The sequence below is a fragment of the Dreissena polymorpha genome, chromosome 4 (genome assembly GCF_020536995.1).
Source record: "Dreissena polymorpha isolate Duluth1 chromosome 4, UMN_Dpol_1.0, whole genome shotgun sequence".
In the NCBI taxonomy this organism is placed as follows: Eukaryota; Metazoa; Mollusca; class Bivalvia; order Myida; family Dreissenidae; genus Dreissena; species Dreissena polymorpha.
Window position 1 is genome coordinate 82,085,037 of NC_068358.1, and position 22,087 is coordinate 82,107,123.

General features: G+C 34.8%; 2 protein-coding genes across 12 annotated transcripts in view; both read left to right on the top strand.

Moving 5' to 3' along the window:
- The first annotated feature begins 379 nt into the window (after positions 1-379).
- Positions 380-15,500, top strand: LOC127879296 (guanine nucleotide-binding protein subunit beta-5a-like). 2 transcript variants are annotated; one of them, XM_052426074.1, is made up of 10 exons: positions 380-520; positions 3,278-3,414; positions 3,788-3,829; positions 5,450-5,526; positions 8,055-8,184; positions 8,338-8,481; positions 8,883-9,023; positions 10,453-10,549; positions 11,386-11,552; positions 12,333-15,500. In XM_052426074.1, the coding sequence occupies exons 1-10, from the start codon at positions 403-405 to the stop codon at positions 12,342-12,344; spliced, it is 1,065 nt and encodes a 354-aa protein (XP_052282034.1). In that variant the 5' UTR covers positions 380-402; the 3' UTR covers positions 12,345-15,500. The 2 variants fall into 2 exon arrangements, with proteins under 2 accessions (XP_052282034.1, XP_052282035.1); XM_052426075.1 differs by lacking the exons at positions 11,386-11,552; positions 12,333-15,500 and adding an exon at positions 10,702-11,368.
- Positions 15,501-17,018: 1,518 nt separating this feature from the next.
- Positions 17,019-22,087, top strand: part of LOC127877090 (zinc finger RNA-binding protein-like) — a 38,476-nt gene continuing 33,407 nt past the window's right edge. For all 10 annotated transcript variants that reach the window (XR_008048245.1, XM_052422722.1, XM_052422726.1 and 7 more), the window contains exon 1: positions 17,019-17,117. The gene's annotated coding sequence lies outside the window, so the exon portion shown is untranslated. The remainder of the gene's footprint in view (positions 17,118-22,087) is intronic.

Consider the following 22,087-nt stretch of genomic DNA (forward strand, 5'->3'; position numbering starts at 1 on the left):
TAATTACATTGTTTATATGGGCATTATGCACACTCCAGTATGCAAATATTGTATCAACAAAATGATACAATACAGACAAGCAGTTTTCCGCGACCGTTTGCATTTAAACAGTACATATCCAATATTGTTTCGTAAAATACTAACCTAACAAGGGCGTCAATTGGGAGTCTTGTGGTGATTTTGGAGGGTCATATATTTTATAGGATTTCATAATTTGTGGTCAATTCGAGATATTTATCATTAAATATACAAATTATAACGTTTAATTGTGAAATTTTGTATATTTTGCCTAGTTTCCGGTAGATCCTGTAGAATTTGGCTTCCATCCGGTAAAATTCGAAAGATTTTGGTAGATTCTGGTAGAATCCGGCATATCCAGTAACCGCAATTTGTGTATTCAAAATGGCGACGGAAGTTCTTAAAGTTGAGCCACAGGATTCGATAGAAGCGCTTCAGCGTGAAGCTGAGGAATTAAAAAAAAGATTGGAGGAAGAAAAGGCGAAACTTAAAGATGTTGAAAGTTGGTTTTAATCTTTTGGCATCAATGCATTACAGTTAAATATGTCGTTTAACATTACCTTCCTGGTCTCATAGGCGCTTTTTAATTTTACATTTTAATGAATATCCTTCTTTCCTATTGTTTCATCCATTCCTATAGATTCTTCCACCCCCTTATTATGCCCCCTTTCGAAGAAGAGGGGGTATATTGCTTTGCTCATGTCGGTCGGTCTGTCGGTCCATCCACCAGGTGGTTGTCAGACGATAACTCAAGAACGCTTGGTCCTAGGATCATGAAACTTCATAGGTACATTGATCATGACTGGCAGATGACCCCTATTGATTTTGAGGTCACTAGGTCAAAGGTCAAGGTCACGGTGACCCGAAATAGTAAAAAGGTTTTTGAATTATAACTCAAGAACGCATACGCCTAGGATCATGAAACTTCATGGGTAGATTGATCATGACTCGCAGATGACCCCTATTGATTTTGAGGTCACTAGGTCAAAGGTCAAGGTCACGGTGACCCGAAATAGTAAAATGGTATTCGGATGATAACTCAAGAATGCATACGCCTAGGATCATGAAACTTCATGGGTAGATTGATCATTACTCGCAGATGACCCCTATTGATTTTGAGGTCACTAGGTCAAAGGTCAAGGTCACGGTGACCCGAAATAGTAAAATGGTTTTCTGATGATAACTCAAGAACGCATATGCCTAGGATCATGAAACTTCACAGGTAGATTGATCATGACTCGCAGATGACCCCTATTGATTTTGAGGTCACAAGGTCAAGGTCACGGTGACCCGAAAGAGTAAAATGATTTTCGGATGATAACTCAAGAACGCTTTTGCCTAGGATCATGACACTTCATAGGTACATTGATCCTGACTCGCAGATGACCCCTATTGATTTTCAGGTCACTAGGTTAAAGGTCAAGGTCACAGTGACAAAAAAGGTATTCACACAATGGCTGCCACTACAACGGACAGCCCATATGGGGGGCATGCATGTTTTACAAACAGCCCTTGTTTTGGTAATTATGACATATTTCTGATAAAACTTAAGTTAGTTATGCTTATTAAAAAAATTCTATAACATAGATGTTGTATTTTGTTTTAATACAGAATTAAAAAAAAAATTGGGAAAATTTAAATTTAGGTAAAAATTATGTAAAATCGGCTACATATGTTGTGTAAATACCAATAATTCTGAAAATATTCATGTTTAAACAGTATTCTTGTGTTTATTAGTCTATCAGAATATTTATTTACTTAATTATTACAAAATTACTTTAAAAGTTTTATGTTTTCCTATAAAAATGATGACTGAACATATTGATAGGAAAGATACCAACAAATCAAGGTTGCTAGGGTGCCCACCTAGAATTGGCCTGTTACTAAGGAAATACCTGCGTTGTAAATTATCTTGCCATACTTTTGTGGATAAGACATAAAATGTTTAATTAAATGTCTCACTTGTGCTGAAAATCTGATCATTCAGTAGAAAAAGTCAATTTCACTCTTAAGTGGCCGAATATACAAGAAAAGAGGCTACTTGTCTTTTCCCTACGACTAAAATAGGCTTTTTTCCTTCTGCGAGGATGGCGTTTTATTTTATTTTTTTATCAATTTGGGAAATTTGTTACTCAAATTTTCACAATTTCAAGAAGTTTGAAACTCAAATTTTCACTTTTTTAGAAAGTTTGCATCTCATTTTTTTCACAATTTTGAACAGTTCGTGACTCATTTTTCACAATTTTGAACAGTTAGCGATCCGTTTTTCACATAATGAGGGCCAAGGCCGCTTCACAAAAACAGGAAAAAAAGCCCTCTTTATCGGGGAAGTACCACTTCTCGAACCTCACCTCTTTTCGTTCATTTGTTTACATTTCAAATGTATGCGCGCACACGCCCTTCGTCACCGTTTTTTGTGTGTAAGTTATTTGTTTGCGCCGACTCGCACTTAGCGGCAAATCACAAAAAATGCGTCAAAAACCTGTAGAATATGTAGATTAATCATAAAACACGTAAAAATCATACTATTCCTTAATGCTTTTTACATATGTAATGATTTTCACTAAAAAACTTATAAAAGCATGGTCTTATTTTCGTTCTCAACTTTGCTTGACAATTTACACAAATCTGCTGCTGTAATAAGTCACGTGACCATGGTCAAATCATGGGGGGAATTAATTTTTAATGGTGTACATTGAAGGGTTCGAAAGCAGGTTCTTGTTGTTTAGGCGGCATTGAAAGTTTTACGTGATATGGTCGTGCTGGAAACTTGCAAAAAAATATGTTATCAAGAGAGGATTTACATAACAATTAAAGTTGCCAGCCATGTAGAAATAATTAATTTATCAAAAAGAGTTCCTATTAATATGTTTCACTATTTTCAATCTTAATGGTTACTATATTTGACGTGTCAAAAATTAAGAGGTTCGAAAGAAGGTTCGTCCATAATACAAGCAATCATTTATCATAACAACGATTCAAGTTGAACATTGTTTCATTTTTCATGTTTAACTCAATAATCAGACTTGTTAGATCTGCCAGTAAAAAAAATGAGACGTTAAATTTGATGTGACATTCAATGGAATGTCTCTTGAGCACAGGACAATAAAATTCAATATGTGGCAATCTTGCCCTGATTTTGTTGGAATTATCCTAGTTTGGCAGAGTGCGGGCCAGACTGAACAATAACAAAGATCATATGCGCCATGATTTTTTAATGTGCTTGTGACATAAATAAAATTGTTTTATTTTGTTTCAGTGTGTAAAGCTGCAAGCAAGATTGATCCTATAACAAACTTTAGTATGAAGCAGCGTCGCCATTTGAAGGGACATCAGGGAAAAGTACTGTGCATGGATTGGTCTACTGATAAAAAACACATAGTTAGCTCCTCACAGGTGGGTAGAGAACTGATTATTGATTGATATGAAAATGGCTATGTTTCAATTTGCTGGGATTCACATTGTGGCAGAAAACTGGCTTTTGATTAAAGCATTTTGAAGTTTTTTCTTTTTTATTTCTCCATCAAATCATTTTCCTAGCTGGATTTGAAGTAAAATCATTTTGATGCAAATGATACACATTTTTCAACTGTTTTACATAATACTATTTTTGGTTTTGCTGTGTACTTAACTTTAATGTTTTCATTGCAACAAATGCAGAGGATGTAAGTAATTTTAACAAAGTTATACATTGTTTTAATGTAAAAATGTAAATAGCGTAAGAATGAAGTTGCCTGGAGTTTGTCTCAGCTTATTAACTACATTTCAGGATGGAAAGATGCTGGTGTGGGATGCTTTTTCTACAAATAAGGTATAGTTATTTAATGATAACAGGTCCTTTCATTCTATTGTATGGCTAGTTCTATGAGTTGCATATTATAACTGCATTCTAGAGAATCCCTTTCATAAATGTCATGTAGCCTATTATAGATTTATCATGCTATCAGTTCAGTTCTGTAAGGCCTAAATCAGATGGTATAATTGAGCTTGACTTATGTAACGTAATGTATTCATTATATAACATAAATATTATGTTATATATTAGTGTAACAAATGATAATAATATACGAAGAGTTCTAAAAAGAAAATATTCTAGAAATACATCCTTCAATTTTCATCATAATGTAATGTTATGAATATTATTAGTAACACACATATATATAGTTAAAATAGAATCTTCGGATGGTATATGTAATGAAGTTTGAAAAATTGATTATGGAAGTATGGTTTCATTTCTCCAATGAAGTTCAATTATCGGGAACATCTGTTGATTAAGTCCCAATTCAGATATGATATATAATGAAATTTAAATAATTGATTATATAAGTGTAATTCCAATTTCCCAAGGTACATAACGAACACAAGTTCGGATTGAATGTGTACCGGGGTTTACATAATTGATTATAGAAGTGTTAGGTTTGAACTTTCATATTACCAATGTGGTTTGTCAATAAAGAACATCTGGTTATATGATCGAGTATGCTTAATGAAATGAGGTCTCCTGTTCCAAAAGGTTATTATCTGCAAATGTTCATCACGAACATATTGGTCAAACGTGATAACTGTGTATTGTGCTCTTCTGCTGTGACATGTGGTAGATGCATGAGCGATCAATCCAATCAACAAGGGTTATTCGAAGGGGTGGGTTTAGTAAATCGGGGGAAGAGTATCAGTCAACCAATCAAGAATGGGATCAGACATATCTAAACTTTATGTTTATTTTCCTCAGAATAAAATGCTGTGAGGTTGTTGTAAGAAAGATTCTGCGATTAGATTTGAAAGTCTGCGATGAGAGTTGTCACGTTTTCTTGACGGGGCGGCCAACATGGCCGCCACGCTGTAAAATTGTACTTCATGAACATTACAAGCGTTGTGTTCGAAATTATTTAACAGAAATAAAACTCGATGAAAACAGAAATGAACTTTGGTTGTTACTGTATGTTATCCATGAACGAATCGTAATTACGTGACACTTGTATTTATATTTGCAGTTGTCAGTTACCATTAAAATACCATATATGGATTAAGCACGTGTTAATAAGCTTTTTCTGGCAAAGTGAGAAACTATTTTTGAGTAGGCCTACTAAATTAATATTAATAGTCAAACAAATTAACAATTAAATTCTCCAAAAATGTTAATACATACATGTTATGCCATGTAAATAATGTGGTTTAGTTTGGTAGAGGGGGAAAAGTGAATGTGAAATTTAAAATGTGTGACTTGCATGTTGTTGCAGATATTTACAGATATTTACATGTTTATAAGTAAAAAAAGGGTCTTATATTAGGTTCTAACTTATATGCATTTTTCATGCCTTAAATGAAAGACTTTGGGATGGTAACAATAATTCCTCTCCCAATAAAATTTCTGATGTTTCTTTATTGGTCTGTTTTTTGCCTTAAAATATTGTAACCTATGTGTGTATTACAGGAACATGCTGTGACTATGCCCACCACCTGGGTAATGGCTTGTGCATACGGTCCTTCAGGGACAAAAGTGGCTTGTGGGTCAGTATAGTTGGGCTGTTTTGAAGCCTAAAAGAATACCATCAATGCAGCGATTTTTTTCCTTCTTTATAAAGGACCTGAAAACATCACTTTCCCAATTGTGAAAAACTACAAATTTCCCAAATGCTGTCAAACAAATTCCCAGTTGAAGGTTTCTTTTTTGTCCCCCATCAATATATTTTTTTTGCCCTCTGTTGGTTTGTTTGTGTGCTTGATTGCGTCAAACTTTAACATTTTGCCATAACTTTTGCAATATTGAAGATAGCAACTTCATTTTTGGCATGCATGTGTATCTCATGGAGCTGCACATTTTGAGTGTTGAAAGGTCAAGGTCATCCTTGAAGGTCAAAGGTCAAATATATGGGTCAAAATCACTAAACTTTAACATTTGCCATATCTTTTGCAGTATTGAACATAGAAACTTCATATTTTACATGCATGTGTATCTCCTGGAACTGCACATTTTAAGTGTTGAAAGGTCAAGGTCATCCTTCAAGGTAAAAAGGTCAAATATATGGGTCTAAATCGCTCATTTACTATACACTATTACTTCGTTACGACTTCTCAAATGCATATGGAGCTGCAAATTTTAAATTGTACAATGTTTAGGTCAAGGTCATCATGTAAGGTCAAAGGTCATTAAAAAGGTCAATTTTCATTTTAAATATGCCAAAGCATTTATACCACTTTATACAGATACTTTATATTTTACATGCATTTGTTATTCATACAGCTGAACGTACTTGTCGGTGACACGCATTGTCATCCTTTAAGGTTATATACTTAAAAATGCCTATACCGTTTAAACTATTGTACATAGCATGTCAAACAATTGCCATAACTTTTGCAATATTGAACATAGCAACTTCATATTTGGCATGCATGATTATCTCATGGAGCTGCACATTTTGAGTGGTGAAAAGGTCAAGGTCATCATTCAAGGTCAAGGTCATCCTTTGAGGTCAAAGGTCAAATATATGGGTCAAAATCGCTCAAATAATATACACTACATAGCAACTTCATATTTGGCATGCTGGGGGGCATAGTTTTTCTCAAACACATCTTTGTTGTTTTTTTTGTTTTTTTGTTAGATAGATAAAATGAAATATAAAGTAAGTACCCCTATGCAGCTCTATGGCTTGAACCTAAGTAAAAATTATATTTACAACTTGACAACACTAAGTTATCAATTTGGGAGCAAAGAATCAAATACACCAATGTCCCTATTTCCCAATGTGAAGACTATATGACTTCATGACGGAAAAATTTCCTAGTGTCATTTTTTTTCGTTCAAAAATTTTCCCAATTGGGCTGGTACTGGTACTTTTCCCAATTTGGCAAAAAAAATGTAAAAAAAATTGTGTAGCTACAGCATGTGATGCAATTTTGTTATGTTTTTCTTCTCACACTTTTTGCTTTCAGGTAATATTTTTTCCCCTGAAAGTGAAGGTATTTTGAAGTTCTTCTTGTTAGTATTTCCCTATGTCTTTCTGTGTATAATGTGATGTCCAGGTGAAGCATTATTATGCCCCCTTCGTTGGTAGACCAGTTCGTTTCCAATCAATCAACAAATAGACCAATTGGCTCGATACTTTACATGTGCATAGGCCTAGGACAGAAGATGACCTCTATTGAAATTGGGGTCACTAGTTCAAAGGTCAAGGTCACTGTCAAAATAAGTGGAATATCTTTTCTTATCAATAACTCGTCAACGCATGGACTGTTTAGCTTTGATACTTCCCATGTGCATTGGCCTTGGAAGTAGATCACCCCTATTGAAATTGGGGTCTCTAGATCAACGGTCAAGATCACTATCACAATGAGTGTGAAAATCGTGACCGATAAATAAAACGTCAACGAATTGACCGACTGGCTTAATGCTTCTATTGTGCATTGGCCTTGGACAGTAGATGACCCCTATTTTCTCATTTGGAAAACTGCATATAAAATGTTTGAAAAAAAATACCAGTAAGTTGATCATTGTGATTGTGCCTATTTGTCATCACAGCATTTAGAATGTACCTGTTTATGACTTAGGAGCTTAACATAGTAAACAATACTTTTTATGCCCGCAGTAGGGTGGCATATAGCAGTTGAAATGTCAGTCTGTCTGTCTGTCTGTGAGTCCGTCCAAAAACTTTAACATTGGCCATAACTTTTGCAATATTGAATATAGCCACTTGATATTTGGCACGCATGTCTATCTTATGGAGCTGCACATTTTGAGCAGTGAAAGGTCAAGGTCATCTTTCAAGGTAAAAAAACAATCAAAGGGAAGTAACAAGCTTTAAAGGGAGATAATTTCTATGGGGGCATTGTGTTTCTGACAAACACATCTCTTGTTATACCTGTATTTGTTAAACTGTTACCGGTAGATTGTGTTAAAAATTTACACTGAGATATAGATAATAAATGTTGATTTTCAGGAACAAAATATATAGGACCAATTAGGTACAAAACTTACATTACAATTTATTAATCTTAATATTCACCAACAGATACATACAACCTTTGTGTTCCTTTTTCAGGGGCCTAGACAACAAATGCACAATCTATCCAGTGAGTTTGGATGATACTGATATCTCCAGCAGGAAGAAGGCAGTGGCCACCCACACAAGCTACCTGTCATGCTGTACTTTCACCTGCTCTGATCATCAGGTCAGTTTTCAAGCTCCCAATTACATTTCAACCAGGCAAACTAAAAAACTTGGTATATAAGAATGCACAACTATTATTGATAAAGCTGAGAGAGAAGCAAATTTATTTTAAATTGTTCTAAACAGTAGTACAATTGTTTGGTGTTGTTGGCAGATTCTGACAGGGAGTGGTGATAGCACCTGTGCATTGTGGGATGTTGAAAGTGGTCAGCTGATCCAGAGTTTCCATGGACATGCCGGTGATGTCATGAGCATTGACCTTTCACCCTCCGAGACTGGAAACCTGTTTGTGTCTGGGGTGGGTGGTGAATTTTGTCTTCCTCCCAATATTGATGCTGGTAGTAAAGACTTTTGGCTGTTTCCAATAGATGTATAGCATTCTTGACATGCCTTAGAACTATGATTTTGCTTTTTTTTCTCTTATGATCCTTATGTCTTTATAAAAGTGTATTAATAAAACTCAGTTTGCCTTAACCTTATACATTTTTATTCTCAAGTGATATCAAAAAAGTTAGAGGAGGTTACAAGTTTAGAGGTTAGAAATTAATTTTTACCAGAGCTTAAAAAATTGTTGAGATTGAAATATTTTTGTTAAAATAGCAAGGTGATTTATCCGTTGTCTGGGTCTTAAACTCTTAATAACCACTCAATGTTTCTTTGCATAAATGTATGGTAGCTTTAATTTCCTTCATTGCCCAGGGCTGTGACCGGACAGCTATGGTGTGGGACATGCGATATGGGGAGTGTGTTCAGGTGTTTGAGGGTCATGAGTCCGACATCAATAACGTGCGCTTCTACCCCAGTGGAGACGCCTTTGCTACGGGCTCTGATGATGCTACTGTAAGTGAGATACTTCTTCTGTATTAATTCCCCCTATGGAGGGCATATAGTGATCAGAACGTCCGTCTGTCCGTCTTTCCTTCACACTTTGCGTTTAGGTTTTGCGTTTAAGTTTCGCAAAATGCTCATAACTTCTATGTCCCTTGAGATATAACCTTCATATTTGGTATGCATGTGTATATGAACAAGGCCTTTCCATACGCACAAAACTTTTGACCCCTGTGACCTTGGACTTGAACTTAAGGTCTGCGTTTAGGTTTCAAAATCTGCATTAAGGTTTCAAAAAATGCTCATAACTTCCGTGTCCCTTGACATATAACCTTCATATTTGGTATGCATGTGTATATGGACAGGGCCTTTCCATACGCACATAAATGTTGACCCCTGTGACCTTGACCTTGAACTTAGGATCAGCGTTTAGGTTTCGAAATCTGCGTTTAGGTTTGGAAAAATGATCATAACTTCTATGTCCCTTGAGATATAACCTTCATATTTTGTATGCATGTGTATATAGACAAGGCCTTTCCATACGCACAAAAAATGTTGACCCCTGTAACCTTGACCTTGAACTTAAGGTCCGCATTTAGGTTTTAAAATCTGTGTTTAGGTTTCTTAAAATGCTCATAACGTTTATGTCGCTTCAGACGTAACCTTCATATTTGGTATACATGTGTATATAGACAAGGCCTTTCCATACACACAAATTTTGACTCCTGTGACCAGTGACCTTGACCTTGAACTTAGGGTCAGCGTTTAGGTTTTGAAATCAGCGTTTTGGTTTCGAAAAATGCTCATAACTTCTATCAAAGCGTTTTTCGGTGGCATATGTCATCCTATGGAGACAGCTCTTGTTTATGAAAGGATTTAAAATAAAAAATATATATTGCTTAAGGATGTTGACATGAAATGCAGAATAAAAGAAACATTACTCACTTCTATTTTTGAGTAATTACCCATGGCTTAATTTTCTTGTGCAGAACAGAACCATATAGTTTTCTAATCCTGTGTTAAGCACAACTCACAAAGTATTAAAGAAATTAAATCGTATTTAATTTTATGATAGAGGGACTTTGTAGGGTTGTCTGCAGTTCAATCACAATAAGTGTAACAAGTATTTAAAGTTTTAATTGCTCTTTGGTTAATTTCCTTGTATGGGGTTTAACTTGGTCATATAATTTATGCTATCATTGTATGCATGTATATTATGAATGCATTCATGCCTTTGTAAAAACAGGTTCTTTGTTGTGTAGAGTATGGTAAGTCTTAAATAATAAATATTATTGTCCATTTGTTTTATTGTTTAATTTTAAATATTGGGCTTTGGGGCATAGTTTTTTTTTAACTCGGGCATATAGTGGAAGCAGTATTTAACAGATGCAGAAACTGCCTCTACTTTCTTTCCATCTTAGCTGAAATACTTGTGTTTTAGTGTCGACTGTTTGATCTACGGGCAGACCGCGAGGCCAATTGTTATAAGATGGAAAGCATCATATTTGGATGCAATTCTGTGGATTTTTCGATCAGTGGTGAGTATATATTGAATTATAGAATTATAGAATTGAAATTCTGTTTTTTTTAAGCGCAACTGTATTTAAAGCTTAAGCTTTATTAACTGAATATTAACGTAATAAAGACACTCATGCCATTTCCTGGGAAAAAGATTATTTGATGCCTTAAGAGAAGATCCAGAGAATGTTACTACAGTGGGGCTGCCTTAAGAGAAGATCCAGAGAATGTTACTACAGTGGGGCTCACCAGACACCTCCTGATTTCTAGCTTCACATCAATTCCACAATGCCACTGCAACTATGGGATTTTTATGCCCCAGGATTGTATGATCAGGGGCATATTGTTTTTGGCCTGTCTGTCTGTCATTCTGTCCCAAAACTTTAACCTTGGTTCAAGTTTTGCGATAACTTTTGCAATATTATGTTCTTATCCAGTAAAAGGAGGGAGTTATTAAATACAGGTGGTTGCCATCACAAATTTGATACATAACATTATGAAGATAAATTCTGTCTAAGGATATCAGTTGAATTTGCAAAGCAGTACTAGAAGTCAAATGACTCTGCTTGTTTTGTTGTTGAAAGGTCAGGGTAATTTGTGTTTTTTTCAAGTAATTATTATTAGTTAATTGAAAAACAACAGCAACAAAAACAACAAAGAAAGTTTTGATATTGAGATAATCATAAGTTAGCTGATGACAAATATGGCCATATGATTACATGTAAAATGTTTACTACATTATACCGGTACTTGTTATTTATTATTATACTTGTTCTGAAATGCAGTGGTCTTAAAACAATAACAATGTCTGTTAATGCTGCATGATACTATTGTCTCAAATATAATGTTGATTCAGGGCGATTGTTGTTCGGTGGTTACAACGATCACACGGTGAATGTCTGGGATGTTCTCAAGGGCAACAGGGTGACCAAACTGTATGCACACGAAAACAGAGTGAGCTGTCTGGGCATCTCACCTGACGGTACAGCCCTGTGTACCGGCAGCTGGGACAACACCCTCAAGGTACAGTTGTAATTCTTTATAGATATGTATATTTTGATGTTAACGCATCATACCTTTGCATGTATAACACAATTTATTATAGCTTAGATTTATTAAATCTAAAATTAATGAAAATAAATACACTTATATAATATTCATTGTTATATATTTGCAGCTTTTTAACTTTTTTGTGTTGAGCAGCTTTAAGTTTGTCATTGCAGATCACAAATATGTCTGCAGAAAAAGCTTGTTCTTTTGATTTAATCGAGATAATTAAAAACTTTATTTAAACATGTAAAATTTGATAGCTGACGCTGATTTTTATGTAATTATTGATGTAACATGTAAGCATTGACAATAGCTGGCACTGATATTTATCAGTTTTTTTTATCTGATTTTGGGGAAAGGGCCTGGCCTTTTTTGAGGGGAAAAAATCGCGTGAAATGCCGGATTTTGGGGGAAATAAGGAAAGTCTTAAATCGTCAATTTAACATATTTTACTGTTTTTAAAACAAATTCAAGGCAGCATATAATTTGATTATGCAATATTTTTCTATTTTCTACATGTGATCAGGTTAACTTATAGAATGAAAGGTTAAAAAAAAAAAAAAAAAAAAATTTTTTTTTTAGGGGGGAGGGGGAATGAAATCCAGGGGAAAATTCACCTGCTGAGGGGAAAAAAAATCCGAGGGGGAAGGGCTGTTTTTCGGCGGGTAACAAAGAAGAATAAAAAAAACTGTTTATGTATACATTGATGATTCTGTTTCATATATGTTAGATGTTTATTTGCCTTTGTTTTAGATATGGGCCTAAGCCAATCAAGCAATAGTGCATATAAGAAATCCAGTATAGACTGCACATACATTTACATATATAAGGGAGAGATGGCATCAAATACCGAAATGTGTTATGTGTGTTTATTAGAAATGTATATGTATTTGAATAATGGTGTACATGTAGTTCACAGCTTTTAAAGTGGTAGTTGATACATGTAGTATTGAATTGTTGTTCTACTTATTGACCTTAGATCTGCTACAGACACTTCAAAATATAATGTGAACAATAATATTGTTTAGAATTACTAAGGAATTGGTTTGAAAAAGGTGCATTGTTTTATTAAGTTTATCTGCTACACGATGTAAACATTTTTTCATGCAGGTCTGATTCCTTTTTATTAATCCACTTGGTTACTGTTGATTTTTTGACAGAGGCGCAAAATAAGCTTTAAACAACATGTGCTAATCTGTTATTTTTGTTATTCGAAGAAAGATTAGTAGACCTGTATTTAATAGTCATAGTCTGAAATATACTGCCAGTGTAGTAATAATAAGTTATCAAATATGTTGTTTTTGATAGTTATTTATAAAATAGATTGTCACATTTTAGTTGTGTATAGGCTGTAAATTGATCACAATTTTGAGTTCTGACCTATGTTATTACCATATGGACACAGAAAGCCTTCAGCCTAAGTTGTTTGATGTCTGCCTCTCAGATTAATAATCGTTGTGTATTTACAGATGAAGATAGATATTACACATATTTCTGCAAATAGTAGCAAAGTCATGTTAATATTTTTTTATGAATTTAAATAGCTATCTTTACACAAAAAGGGCTTTTCTACTTCCTGTTATGTTATACATCTCATGTGTGTATCAATGACACAACAAATTGGCAAGTATTTGCAAGATTTTGTTTTTATTGTCATTTTTGATCTGACCCAATTAAAACATGTGTTCATTTTAAAAGTGTTTAAAATGGAAAAAATGTGTTTTCTAAAATGATTGTTATGTTGTTGATGAAGAACCTATATTGTTCTCTGTTTTGTTATTTTATATAGTTTGTATAGGCATATACACTTTGTATAATTTACACTATGTGATCTGTCAGTTTATGTTCTATTTTGTATTCTTTTACTTTCAGTGCAATATTGCTTTATATGTGTTTGTCTAGTCAACCATTGTACACAAAGAATGAATATATAGCTGCATAGAATTATGGTTTGTTTACATGGTCAAAGCCCAGAGAAGGTTTTATACTTAAGGGAACTTTACAAAATAAACATTTGTCAAATGATATTTAACTTCCTCATCATCAGCTAAAAGGGGTATTGGAGACCTGTAAAGTGTTATTTTCTAAAGTTCAGAAAAATGTGAGCTTTAAAAGGGATTTTACTCCAATGGTATATAGTGTAAACTTATTTGATGAAAACATGCGTAAAATTTTAATTTTGTTCAGATAAAAACATTTACCAAAATGTTTTAGTTTTTAGCTCACCTGAGCAGAATGTGCTCGTAGTTAGCTTTTGCGATCATCTTTTGTCCGTTGTCCATTGTGCGTCATGCAGCATCAACATTTACCTTGTTAACACTCTTTAGGCCATATTTATTGACCAATCTTCATGAAGTTTGGTCAGAAGCTTTGTGCCAATGATATCTTGGAGAAAGTCGAAAAACATGGCCGCCATGGGGCGGGGCATTTTTCCTAATATTGTTTTTGTAAAACCTTGTTAACACCCTAGAGGCCACATTTATTGTCCGATAATCATGAAACTTGGTCAGAAGATTTGTCTTAATGATATCTTGGATGAGTTCCAAAATGGGTCTGGTTGCTTGAAAAACATGGGCGCCAGTGGACAGGGCGTTTTTCCTTATATGGCTTTAGTAAAACCTTGTTAACACTGTAGAGTGCACATTTATCATTATTCGATCATCATGAAACTTGGTCAGAAGATTTTTCACAATTATATCTTGGATGTGTTGAAAAATGGTTTCAGTTGCTTGAAAAATATGGCCACCAGGGGGCGGGGCATTTTTCCTTATATGGGTCTTTTTGGCTATAGTAAAACCTTTTTAACACTTTATAGAGTCCCCATTTATTGTCTGATCTTCATGAAACTTGGTCAGAAAATGTGTTCCAATGATATCTTGGATAAATTAAACAATGGTTCAGGTTGGTTGAAAAATATGGCTGCCAGGGGGCAGGGCATTTTTCCTTATATGGCTTTTGTAAAAACTTGTTAACTCTCTAAAAGCCACGTTTATTGTCCACTCATCATCAAACGAGGTCAGAACTTTTGTTTTAATGATATCTTGGATGTGTTCTAAAATAGTTTTGGTCTGTTGAAAAACATGGCCACCAGGGGAGAGGGAAGTTATCCTTATATGGCTATAGTAAAACCAAGTTACATTTATAGTTCGCTCTTCATGAAGCTTATTCGAAACATTTGTTCTAATGATAACTTGGGCTGCACAGAACAGGTCAGTTCCTTTGTATCTCAGGTGAGCAATTTTGGGCCTTTCAGGCCTTCTTGTTTCTCAAAATTAGCTGATGACAAGATTCGATGTTGACGACTGCAACCTTTATAATTTTCATTCTTACTTGAAACATTTTAAAGTGTAGTCACTCAAATGGTATTGTGTCGTGAGCTCTGACGCTGGTATGTATTTCTACTATACAATTATACTCTTCTTATCTCATCAAATATATTTGTTGCATTTTTATCTTTTTATTTCTTTCTATGTTTTTATAAATATTATGTATCAGATACTGAACCTAATGAATTAATATTTAAAATATTCAAAAACTTGTCAAACAATAATAATAAGGGAATTTTTAATTGTAAATTCTCCCCTCACATGATAGCCGGTTATGCCTGTGAAGTAAATTGTGTAAGTCATTGTAATGAGGTAAGAGCAAAGAATATATTCAAGTCGAACCAAGCTTTATCATTATAAATATGAAATGCATTTGTTACAAAGTATTAGTTATTTGTGGAAAAAGTGATTTACTTCCATTAAGTTGATGCTCCTTTACAATGCATTGAATAATTCTTTATGCAAGGGGTCTTCTATTTGCATGGTTTTATATATTATACAAGGTAATAAGCCATAATGTAATTTGGTAATAGTATATGTTGAAGGAACAAAAATGCTTTTATTGTTTTAAGACTGAATAAAAAACAAACAAGAATCTTGTAGATTTTATTTTTATACCATTTTGTACCATCAACATTTATCTTGTTTTAAGCTTCAGATTATGAACTTAAATAATCCATATTAGCTTTAGATGATGCAGAACATGCTTGTCTTGTTTGTTGGCGTTTTTCACATTATTTAACAATATGCCAGTCTTATGAGCCATACCATGCGGAAATGGGTCTTATGTCATGTGTCCAGCTCCAGGCCTAACTGCAGAGTCTGGATGGGTCTTATGTCATGTGTCCAGCTCCAGACCTAACTGCAGAGTCTGGACAGGAGCTGCACAGCTATAGAGTCACCAGATGCGAGAACCAGATAAAATTGTTTTGACGCAGATGATAAGCGACTTCTTATATATTTAATGCAATCAATACCTTATAGGCACTGTCAATGTGTTCACTACATGCAAATTAATAGGGCTCGTTTAATACTACAATGCATAAAGAACGTATAAGCACATGTGAATGTCAACTAGGAGCAGATTTATTGAGCTTCATTGGTTCTCGATCTCAATTTTAAAATATATAAGATATATATTATAGAAGACTTTAAAGATGCAGATGAATAGTTGTTTATAATCAATAGACATCACACAAAATGCATAGAGGTTAATAACATAATGATCAACACTGAGAAAACATGCGCCAACAATACCTTATTTCTGTTAACACAGTATAAACTGGTTTATAGTAATCAATAAATTCCATAACTCCGAGCAATATTTGCCGACTCGAATATTTCGACTATATCACATAGTCTTCATCAGCGATGTGCTGGTCAGTTGAACGAGTCACTTGACGTAGGATGGTCACGTGACACGAGGAGAGAATTGCACACAACTGACCAGCACATCGCTGATGAAAACTATGTGATGTAGTCGAAATATCCGAGTAAGCAAATATTGCTCTGAGTTATGGAATTTATTGACTTAAATAATGAATCCAGAGCAAGAGAACAACCTTCATAGTTGGTTTATAGTATGTGTGTTTTTTAATTGATAGTAAAGCAGCTATTATTGTCCAGATTTTTAGGCCTAGGCCTTCTGCATCTAAAGCAGCAATATGTGTTTACCAAGAGTGTGTCCCAGCTTTCCTATAGTAAACAAATTGGGACCAAATTATAGCTGGAGTTCATACTGAACGATTCTATTAATTGATATGGTTTTGAGCTGGCGTATCAAAAGGAAACCCCACCTGTCTCAGGTATAGTTACTGTTAACCTAACTCACATGATCTGCAACCGAGGATTGAACCTTGGCCACCTAGGTGAGTATTGAGGGTAACAATCATTGGGCTAAGAGCTCAACCTGAAAACTAATGTTAAACATGTCTGCCTAGCAACTGGGAAATTACCAGTTTGATCCCCACATTGGGAGCATTCTCTCATATCCCTTAAAAGACAACAAGTGCTGGGTTTACCTTGGAAACGGACTCATTGAATAGCCAGTGTGTTGATGCTCCACTGGAGCCCTGCACTTAATGGGAAGAATATGTAAACGTGATATTGAAAGACCGTGTGTAGCCTACAATCTTAGTTTTACAACAAAATTATTTTATTCACCACACGCGACTTTTCTTCATCCGGGCATTTCACAGAAGCCGACTTTTTTGTGCGTTTTTCAGATTTTGTATCAATTTACCCTTTGTATTATATGTACCCTATTAAGTAACGCGTGGTTTGAATCACTATGCATTCACAAATACTTGTTTGATGAGCGGATGTGTGATAATTGAGTAATGATCTTCATCCAATGTTGCTTGCATTCCAAGTGACCTGCGCCATTTTTTTACTAATTTTTAGTAAAAGTAAAATTCCAAGTTAATGGGCAAACTGCGTTTAATGGCTATATTGCAACGATAGGAAAATTAAATGTAATGCTTTCTCGGGTCTCTTTAGTGCGAATTTACTTTTATTTAAGTCCTTTATTTCATAATCAGTTGGATTGAAAGATATAGAACATATTGATTTTATTAACTTATTAAGAAACACTATTCACTGATCTTCAACAGTGGGGTTTTTATGGTCTGTGTTTACACAATCCTTAACATTGAGAACATTAACAGCTTTTGATTTCTGTTAAAAGTTTCTTCTACTTCGACTCGAAAAAAAAAAAGATTAGTCGTTCATTTAAACAAAATTACATTGCGAATGATTTTTTATTATAAATTACCTATTAATAATTAACCTATTTACAATCAAACATACTGTTTCTTTATCATTACATGCTGATTTTTTTTCACTTCACATTAAGCACTAAGTCGGTATATTTCAATGTTGCCTTATCTCTTAAGCAATAAAACTGAACACCAATTAGGGCCGTCACGCTTTACCAGTAAATCGGTATATCGCAGTACATGTTAAAAAATTGCACTGCGGTACAGTCGATTGGTGTATAGCGGATTTTAGTGAGTAACAGAGAGGTTAAACGTTTTTTGCAAAATACTTTTATTTATGTTAAGATTGATAGTTTTCTATGACTTGAATACAAAAAGCCTATCATTGTTAAGTCTATTCATGTTTTTGTTGACGTGTGTCAATGTTTACAACTGTTTCTTTTTTCGAAAGCAAAACAAGGTCACGTTATGTGCGCACTGTTTTTGTGACGACAGGAAAAGTGCAGACCAATGGTTTCTTGAATTTTGCAGATTTTGTTTGGTAAACATAATGTTTATTGATGTAATATTTTGGTATCATGTGTCCTTTACAAAAGTAAGAATGCTCAGAAACCAAATTGATGTGTACCATATAAAATTAGCATGAAAGCTGCAACTCAGGATTTAGTGAATAACGGACATGTGGTGACCCATATTCAGGAATGTGGGGATTGTCTCAAAAAAAAAAAAAACTCAATTGAAGTTGTCCAATACACATGTGGTTAGCGTGTGGCTATGATATTAATAAGTGAAAACATCATTTTTAATGAAAAATAAACAAATTATTACGAAAAATCCTGAATATAGGGTGCATCGCTTTGAAGAGCCATTACTTCATAAATTGTGCAGCGATTTCCATGAACGTGGTCTTATTAAACGCAGAAATGAATTTCCTTTCTGGAAATGTACATATATTGGAATTATTTTTTACAAATGCTGTGTCAAATTTCAAGAAATAACACGATACACATGTAATCAGATAAAGACCTAAGGGTTCTGGTAATGGCTGAATCAGTGTACCATGAAATTCGCGCTGTAAACAAATAATATTTTTTTGGAAATTTAAAACCGCTGGCATGTTTAAATAGGAAAGACGTGTCTATCTAGGTTTAATGGTTTACTTACTGAATGCATGTTGTTTACGTTGAAATGAGACTCGAAGTTAAACACCAATCAACTGTATAGCCTTGCCCAATCATTTTTTAAATCTAATTATCCCCACGTTTTTCGGAGAAAAAGTGGCGATATTGTGGTTATCTCCGTGTTCTGTCGGTCAGTCTGTCTTGGCCACTATCTCCTCCTACACTATAAGCACTAGAACCTTGAAACTTACACACATGGTAGCTATGAGCATATGTGCGACCCTGCACTATTTGGAATTTTGATCTTACCCCTGGGTCAAAAGAAATGGGGGTTGGGGTGGGGGTCGGGGATCAGAGATTTTTACTCATTTTTTAAAGTTATTTTACAAAAATTTCTTCATTTCTACACAGATTGTCTTCAAATTGATACTGAACCCCTCTTTTGACAATACTGTCACTCTCAACTATGCATGGCCCCATTACCAACCCTGGGGTACCCCGCCCACATAGGCCACGCCCACCCAAAATTGCCTTTTACTATAATTTCTTCATTTTTACACTGATTCACTTCAAATTGATACTGAACCTCTCTTATGACAACACGGTCAATCTCAGCTATGCATGGCCCCATAACCAACCCTGGGGCGCCCCGCTCACGTAGGCCACGCCCACCCTTTTACTATAATTTCTTAATTTCTATACCGATTCACTTCAAATTGATACTGAACTTCTCTTATGACAATACGGTTAATCTCAACTATGCATAGTCATTAGATTGAGTAAAAGTCCGGGCACCTTTCTGTCCTACAGAATGTCACATATATAGAAATGTATGTTTATAACAGTTAAACACAGTTGTTGTTTTTCATGAAAAATTCCCCCATTTACAAATAATTCCCCCTCCTAAAGGCTGCGGATCCCTTCCCCCAAAGTAGTGTGAGGGCGCTGATTATAGCAGTATCCCTTGCCTCACGAAAATTGATTTCATGACGACTGCTGTAAAGCAGCTGGTAAACGGAGCGTCTAATGTCATTTAAAGGAAATATTAAGCAGAAAAAATCTGGATTTTCGAAAAATGGCCATTCATGGAAATTTGTCTCCAGAATTTTTAGCTCATCTATTTTTTGAAAAAAAATTATGAGCTATTGTCATCACCTTGGCATCAGCGTCCGGTTAAGTTTTGTGTTTAGGTCCACTTTTCTCAGAAAGTATCAATGCTATTGCATTCAAACTTGTACACTTACTAACTATCATGAGGGACTGGGCAGGCAAAGTTAGATAACTCTGGCATGCATTTTGACAGAATTATGTGCCCTTTTTATACTTAGAAAATTGAAACATTTGGTTAAGTTTTGCGTTTAGGTCCACTTTTCTCAGAAAGTATCAATGCTATGGCATTCAAACTTGGTACACTTACTAACTATCAGGGGTGGCGAAATCAAATGTCCGAGTTGCCCAGGTCGTACATTTGCTTGTCTGGGCAACTGACTTTTTTCAATTAAGTTGTCCGTGGACAACAAGTTTTTTAAAAGTCGCGTCCAGGTATACAAAAATACATTGTATTAAAGCCGTAATTAAGTTTTACAAAACCGGATGTTGACACGCGATTACATTGTCAGTGCTATTTGCGGAGCAATCAAGCTAAAATACGTGCACTTTCCTGCGAAGTGATCTCCCTTATTCTATAAGAGACCGGGAGCATGCCGCATTTTCAACATTCGGCCCGACTGTTAGACAGTGTACAGACCGGTTTCTTTATTTTTACAATCAGACGGAAATAAAAAGTATCAATCTAAGATAATCAAAACACGGTCTACCTTGTTATTTAAGACGACTTTAATGGTAAAGATGAAACTTTTTTTTCAATCTTCAACAACGGAGCAGAAACCCGAAGCTTTGAGCAGCCCACCTCCCAAAAAACTAAAGAGATTATGATTAAAAATAGGATCTAAGTAAATGCACCAGAACTTTTCAAGAAACTTGGCTAACAGATTTTCAATGGTTACCAGTTTATATAATCAAATTGCTACCAGTAGCGGAGCCTCAGTCTGATGAGGTCCACATATTGGACTGGTTTAATTTGTTAAGATTACAATGTACTTATGTTTAGCACATGTTTTAATAATACTAGCTTCGCAAGTTTTAAAGTTTGAGAAAGTCTTTATATGGTTTATAATATACTGCTATAATTAATGTACCATTGAAATACAATTATAAACAAAACAAGCAAATCATACTCTTTTTGATATATTCCACATTATTTAACATTAATCAATAAATGCGTTTATAATTTATATAAACATTAACGGACAAGTGTAGTTCAGCAACGGGCAAGTTAAATTTCCTAAATGGTTGTCCGTGGACAAGTATATTTTTTTGAGATTTTGTCACCCCTGACTATCATGAGGGGACTGGGCAGGCAAAGTTAGATAACTCTGGCGTGCATTTTGACAGAATTATGTGCCCTTTTTATACTTAGAAAATTGAAACATTTGGTTAAGTTTTGCGTTTAGGTCCACTTTATTCCTACAGTATCAAAGCTATTGCTTTCATACTTGCAACACTTATTAACTATCATAAGGGGACTGTGCAGGCAAAGTAATGTAACTCTGACTGGCATTTTGACAGAATTATGTGCCCTTTTTAACCAGGTTTTCTGAAGGAAAAAACTGGTTATTAGATTGGCGAATGCGGGCGGGCGGGCGGAACAAGCTTGTCTGGGCCATAACTATGTCGTTCATTGTCATATTTTAAAATCATTTGGCACATTTGTTCACCATCATTGGACGGTGTGTCGCGCGAAATAATTACGTCAATATCTCCAAGGTCAAGGTCACACTTTGAGTTCAAAGGTCAAAATTGGCAATAAATGAGCTTGTCTGGGCCATAACTATGTCATTCATTGTGAGATTTTACAATTATTTGGCACATTTGTTCGCCATCATGGGACGGTGTGTAGCACGAAAGAATCACGTCAATATCTCCAATGTCAAGGTCACCACAACTTAAAATAGATTTATTTTGAAACAAACTTACAAAGGGGGTTAATTTTGTTTGTTCATTTCAAAAGTTCAGTTTGAGTTGTCTCCCTTAATCAGATTATTTTTCACAATGAAAACCTGGTTTTGTGACAATTTTGTCCCTTGTTATACTTAGAAAATTGAAAATTTGGTTAAGTTTTGTGTTTTGGTCCTCTTTACCCCTAAAGTATCATAGATATTGCTTTCATACTTGGAACACTCGCAAACTATCATAAGGGGACAGTAAAAGGACAAGTTGCATAACTCTGGTTGTCATTTTTACGGAATTATGGCCCTTTTTGACTTGTAACTTTGAATATATGG